The sequence below is a fragment of the Saccopteryx leptura genome, chromosome 2, assembly GCF_036850995.1.
Source record: "Saccopteryx leptura isolate mSacLep1 chromosome 2, mSacLep1_pri_phased_curated, whole genome shotgun sequence".
NCBI lineage: Eukaryota > Metazoa > Chordata > Mammalia > Chiroptera > Emballonuridae > Saccopteryx > Saccopteryx leptura.
In genome coordinates this window covers 7,865,369-7,871,400 of record NC_089504.1, presented here as the reverse complement: position 1 = coordinate 7,871,400, position 6,032 = coordinate 7,865,369, and the positions used below count along the sequence as shown (strand labels likewise).

General features: G+C 59.8%; 1 protein-coding gene across 1 annotated transcript; it reads right to left on the bottom strand.

Moving 5' to 3' along the window:
• Positions 1 to 4,899, bottom strand: PTGES2 (prostaglandin E synthase 2). Its single transcript, XM_066367055.1, has 7 exons — positions 4,581 to 4,899; positions 3,191 to 3,388; positions 2,392 to 2,450; positions 1,860 to 2,009; positions 1,399 to 1,599; positions 1,187 to 1,304; positions 1 to 538 (listed from the first exon to the last, which is right to left on the bottom strand). The coding sequence occupies exons 1-7, from the start codon at positions 4,848 to 4,850 to the stop codon at positions 416 to 418; spliced, it is 1,119 nt and encodes a 372-aa protein (XP_066223152.1). The 5' UTR covers positions 4,851 to 4,899; the 3' UTR covers positions 1 to 415.
• Positions 4,900 to 6,032: the final 1,133 nt, after the last annotated feature.

Genomic DNA, 6,032 nt, shown 5'->3' with positions numbered 1-6,032 from the left:
TCAGCAACCTTTCTTTATTTCAAACACGACAAAGTCCCAGGGATACTTGGGAAGAGCAGGAACCATGAGGAGCCAAGAACGGGGCATTCCCTAACCCAGGTGTTCCTACTTCCTTTGTCCAGGGCGGAGGCCCCACCCAATTCCCACCCACAGGCTTAGACAGGGCAGCCCCGGAGAGCGCAAGGCAGGGAGGAGGACATAGCCTCTCGTTGCCCCTCAGGGGGGCTGTGTCCCCAGCATCCCGAGGCCCCAGCATATGTTCAGTGTTGGAAACAGAATGCTGCACAGATGGGTGGACAAGAGGAAGAATGGCCCTGTCACCCCTGCACCGCATCGCCGAGTGCTGGCTCAGGGGCCCTGGTCCCAGGCAGCGGCGCCATCTAGTCTTCCAGTTCCTCCCGACAGGACGCTCAGTTCACTGGGGGGCCTCAGCGATGGCCTTCTCCACCCGCAGGTACCAGGGCTGGATGTGGGTGTGACGCATCAGGTCGTCGAAGGACTCCAGGCCCTCCATCACTCGCAGCACACCATACACTGCCTGCGGTAGGGACAGGGGACATCCTGATCTGCCCCGTTATCTGCCCGCTGTGTCCTGGGGCCCGTCACCTCCCTGCTCTGAGAACTAATTTTGCACATGGGGCTTTGCATGCTGCATGAGAAATAACTGCAGGTTTTGCCTGCCCCACACCCACACACCCTTTTGAGGTAACCCCTCCGGCAGAGCTGCCCCCTACACTCTCAGACCCTTTGACCTCCCCCACTACCTAGGGACCTGGGCCTGCCGATCAATTGTGTTCATCCTGGATACAGGAATGCTTCACCACGGACATGGGAGCCAGGACCTTTGCTGGGGGCAGGCTGGGACACGGGACAAAGGCTGGCCTCGGCTAAGGCCAACTCCAAGGAGTTAAGATGCAACAGGGTGTCCTGAGCCCTGGTAATCTCACTTGGGCCCCTTGATCCAGCCAGGCCTGAAGCCAATCCCTCCATTAAATTTGTCAGTTATGGAAACCAAGACAGTTCCTTGTAGTTGATTTTCCTTAAGCTCCAGGCAACAGATGGCGCCAGGTGCCGCTGAGCTGGGGAAGCTGGGAGATGCAGGTAGTGCGTCCATCTGGGCTCTCCCCACCTGGCCTTCCCCGGCGGGTTCCTCCCCCTGGAATGCCCCCGCCCCCACCACACTCACCAGATCAGCCAGGTTTGGCTTCTGGCCCCCCATGAAGGGCCGGTGTTTGCCCACGGCTGCCACCCACTTGTTGGCAGCGTCATACAGGTCCTCACGTACGTCATCCTGGAGGTGGTGCCTGGGCAGGGACAGGGGAAACCCATCAGGGGAACGCCTCCCTGGCCCAGGTGAGGCCCGCGGGAAGGCCGTGAGGCACACGCGTGCACCATCACCTGCTCTTGAGCCGCTTGCTGATGAGATACATGGCAGCCGCGCCCAGGTACTTGGCCACGGCGCCCTCCACGGCCCCGAACTTGCCCTCCCGGACAATGTAGTCGAAGGAGGCCAGGGCCTCGGCAGGCGTGCGGTACACGTTGGGGGAGATCAGGTGCACCAGCCAGTCGTCTGCCCACTGCCGCCACTTCATCTCCTCCCTGCGGGCAAGCAGGGGACAGAGGGTGGGCCCAGTGGACTTCCTAAGCCAGGACCTGGGAGGCAGGGGGGCAGACCCACGAGCTAGACTTCCCAGCGTAAGGATGTGACGCGGAGGCCCGAGCAGCAGGTCCTCATGGAAACTGCCCGGGCTGTGCCTCCCGTGCTGCTCCTCCCTCACAGCGTCTCACCCAGCCTGGTCTCCTCTGGGGAAGATATCCCCCTCTTGCAACCTCCCTCGGGAAGCCCCAGCCCTACTCACGTCCTAGCCTCCTTCCCGCCATACATTCGCTGGGCCTCCTTCTCGTCTAGCATGAGCCAGTACTTGTTGCAGAATTCGGTCACTTCCTTGCCCTGGTCGTTCATGGCCTTCATGGGTGGATAGTAGGTGATGATGACTTCCAGGGGCTGCCTTCGGGACACATCCAGAGTCTCACCCCACTTCCTGCCTCCGGGAGACCGAACCCTCGCCTCCTTAAGGTGAACATCCACCCCAACCTAACCCAGCCCTGGGGTAAAGCCAGGACTGGCCCACAAAAGTTTTCCCCCCTCCTGTGGGTGACACAGTAGGTCCTGCAGCAAGAAGGATTTGGGGCAGACAGCAGGAGCACTTCCCTGACAGAAGGAGACATGCGGAGGAGAGGAAGAGGGAGTTTCAGAGTGGGACGCCCATGGCCCATTCTGGAAATGCGAGCAGCAGCCCCACCCTACTCCCGTCCAGGACTCAGGTGAGGCCTCCCTGGAGACAGAAGGGAGAAAATGCAGCCTGCCTGGGGCCCCAAGGGGCTCCTTACCCCGACACCAGGTAGGTCTTGAGGGCGCTGATGATGACGGAGGAGTCATTCAGTTGTTGCTAGAGGAGGAGAGGTCTGTTTAGATCGTGGGTAAGGGTGGGGGCTCTAAAGGACACCAGTGCCCAGGCACGCTGCGGAGACCGGTCAGGTGGAACTCAAGCACTGTTGGTTCAGCCCTCGGGCTGACCTTATACCCACTGCCCACTGAGCTCTCCCCTTCCCCCAGGACACAGTTCCCACACTCGGGGCAGCCTGTCACAAGGGAGACCCACGTGTGGGTAATGGGGAGGAGGGTGTGCGGAGAACCAAGGTCTGGGCCCTGCCTGCTCCACCTGCCTGGCTTCCAGGGCACTGAGGAGCAGGGTGGACTCCAGGGGCTACATATTAGGAGCCAAGCACCGGGTCAGGCATTCTCTTATCACCCGGAGAGTACGCTCCTCTGTTGACTGATGAAGAAGCAAGCCCAGAGAGGCTAAGTGACTGGCCCCAAGTAATACAGTCTGTGAGGGGCAGAGCCACCTTTGAACCCAGACTACCCTGATTTCAGAACCCACACTGTTCATTAAGCTCTGCAGTGCTCCGCACCCCTTAGACCAGGCTGGTGTTTGGTGTTGGTGGGAGGAAATGGCAGCCTCCATTTACTGAGCATGTACTCGATAGCAACTACTTTCCCCCAATAATCTCAGCTGAGGCCAAGGGCCCAGGTTCCTTCCAGGGCTGCAGAGTAGGGCCTGACATGGGGGTACTCCAGGGCAATCCAAGATAAGCCAGCACATGGTGGGGGGCTCCCAAAGCTCACCAAGCTCTCTCCTTCCTGGGCCAGCAGGATGGGCACCTTCCTGTAGGAGGAGAACTTGATCTCGCCCCTTCGCACAGGGTTCACCTCCACCACCTGGTAGGGCAGGGCGTGGAAGTCGAGGAAGGCACGGACCTTACTGCAGAAGGGACATGTTTTGTACTGATACAGAGTCAGCTGCAGCCGGTCGGACAGGGAGAGCTGGGTGGAGAACAGAGGGCAGGGAGCTTCTGAGACCTGGTCCCCAGGCCTGCCCCCAAGCAAATGTGTTTCCCAGGGGAATCTTCTAAGGTAACCCCGAGAACATCAGGAAGAATGAGGCGGGGAGGTAGGAGGGAGAAAGGGGATGGGAAGGGGGGGAGCGAGCTCGTGTAGTGGACAGCCCAGGCTCAACCCTGTCCAGACTGCTCCCCAGACAGGAAGTCTGGTCTGTGTAGAAGGAATCTTTCGATCTCTGTCCTATACCGGAATGACACCTGCCTTCCTCCTGTCCCAAGGAGACACCAGACACCTTCAGGTGTGCCCTCCCAGATGCAGAGCAACTGTTTCAACTCAGAGTATATATCCCCACTCCCCCAACTGAGGGACCTCTGGGTGAGGGGGCAGAGGTGGGCTACACCCAGTGTTGGCCAGGGTGGGGTCGACCTCAGATTTCCAAAGGGGAAGGGTTGTTTCAGGGCCTAGGGCCCGGATCCTGCATGTTCAGCAGGTAAGCCCCAGGTGAGCTTGCTGCATATTCATGTTTGAAAGTCACAGCTGCATTCCACTGCCCTCACTGTTCAGAGGGAAACTGAGGCTGGACCCACTGAGGTGAGCAGGGAGATACACGAGAATTCGACACGCCTCCCACTCACGCCTGTTACTCCGGGTCTATGAAAAAGAACCGGTGGGTGGGTGGCGGGGCCACAGCATACAAAGGCTGTGCTGGCTGTGTACAAAGTACAGCAAGGGCAGCTGGGCCCCCAGCTGGCTCAAGGGACACTTCCATGTCCCTCCCTGTCTTAGGACCTGGAGTCTAAGGGTCAGAAGTTCCATAAAAATGCCAATAATAACGATGGGGGGAGGGGCGACAAACTATTTTAGAAAGGGCTAAACTGTGAAAGAGGCTTTCTTTCTCTTTCCTGTGATCTCAAAACCTGCCCATTCAAAGGACTTTAAACAAGTTAGAAAAATGACTTTAAAACGGGTAACAATTCTACTTAGCAGGCATCAGTGGCGGCCCCACTTTAAAGACGAGGACGCTGAGGGCTGGGACACAAAACCAAGTCACTCGCCCAAGGTCATGAGAAGACTGCGGGGGCGATTCCTGACCCCGCCGCTTCCCATTAGTTCCGAAGTTCGGCGCTGACCCAGCGACCTTGCCCGCGCAGCGTTTGGTCCAGCCCAAGCTTACCTCCGCCGCTGGGCGCTCGGCGCGGAGGTCCTGGGCGCGCAGGTGCCACTGCGCGGTGTAGTACAGCCCCATGGCGCCCCCCAGGGCCAGAGCCGCCGTCCCCAGGAGCCGCCGGCTCACCTTACGGGTGATGGCAGTGGGACCGGGGCCTCCCGCCGCCCCCGTGAAGCCAGCTCGGCTTTGCAGGGGAACTCGGGGCGCGGGGTTACCGCTCAGCCTCCAGGCCAGAGCCCGCCCGCCCGGCCACAGCGCCCGGGCAGCCTGAGCCATGTTCGCTCTGCCGGCGCCGCGGGCGGGCGCGCCAAACCAAGACGGCAGGGTTACACTTTCCTTAAAGAGCCGGGTCTACGGCGCCCCGCAGGTTGCCGGAGTGACAGGGACGCCGAACGGGGAGGGACGGCTCTCGCGGGATGAAGCGTCCGTGCCCGGCGCCTAGCTTTCATACACAGCGCAGAGCCGAAAAACAACCCTTGGGAGTCGTTCAATGCCCTGGTTTGTGACCATGTAGATGTAACGGATCTCGGTGGTGACCGGGGCCGAATGTAGGGAATACCCGGGCGCTAGCCTCGGCTGGGCCACATAGCTCCCGGTGTGGTCTATGAGCCCTAACGTCGTCCGTCCCCAACGTTAGTAAGTTCTGTCCTCCTTTTTTAAAAAACTGATCTTAGAGGAAGAGAGAGAACAATAACAACCTGTTCATTCATCGAACTTACTTATGCATTCATCGAACCTGCAACCGTGGTGTATTGGCAACGCTCTAAGCTACCTAGCTAGGGCTGTAGTTAGTAATTTCTACCTCATGCATCTAATCGAAAGAAACCGAATCCTTCGTAGTGCCAGGGAGTTAGGGCGTCGTGTCCTTGTGAGCCGCGGAAGCCGCCATATACGACTCACAGTAAGGGGTGCGAGATAGTCGGGATTTTTTTTTTTGCCCTCCCGCACCTCTGCACTATTATCCTATGACCTGAACCATAAAAGCTTCCCCATACATTGGGGACCTTAAGAAACCACGTGTCTGAGATTTCGCCCACGCGGAGGCGTCGGCTCTCCCACCCGCAAGCTTCCAGAGGCACGATGGGGCAGAGTAGGGGTCCCAGTCGCTCGGCCCTCTTCCGAGCTGGTTCGCCCTGGCTGAGGCCCCAGCCTCCACCATCTAGGCTTCTCGGCGGGCAGCCCTGGGGCAGCCCGGCCCAGCGGCCGGGAGAGGGGCGGGGCTCAGGCGGGGCGGAGATCTGAAGGAGAGGCAGATCGTGGGGCAGGAAGGGTGGAGCCTAATGGAGGGGCGGGCCCAGTGTTCTGCTCTCGGGATAGGCTCCACAGTCGGCAGGTAATAAGCTCTTGAATGGGGGTGGGGCTCGGGCCGTGAGGGCGGGGCCTGGGTGCGAGCGGGGGCGGAGCCATGGTGTCGGGGCGGGTCTTGGGCCTGACGGCTCGAGTCTGCTAGCTGCCTTT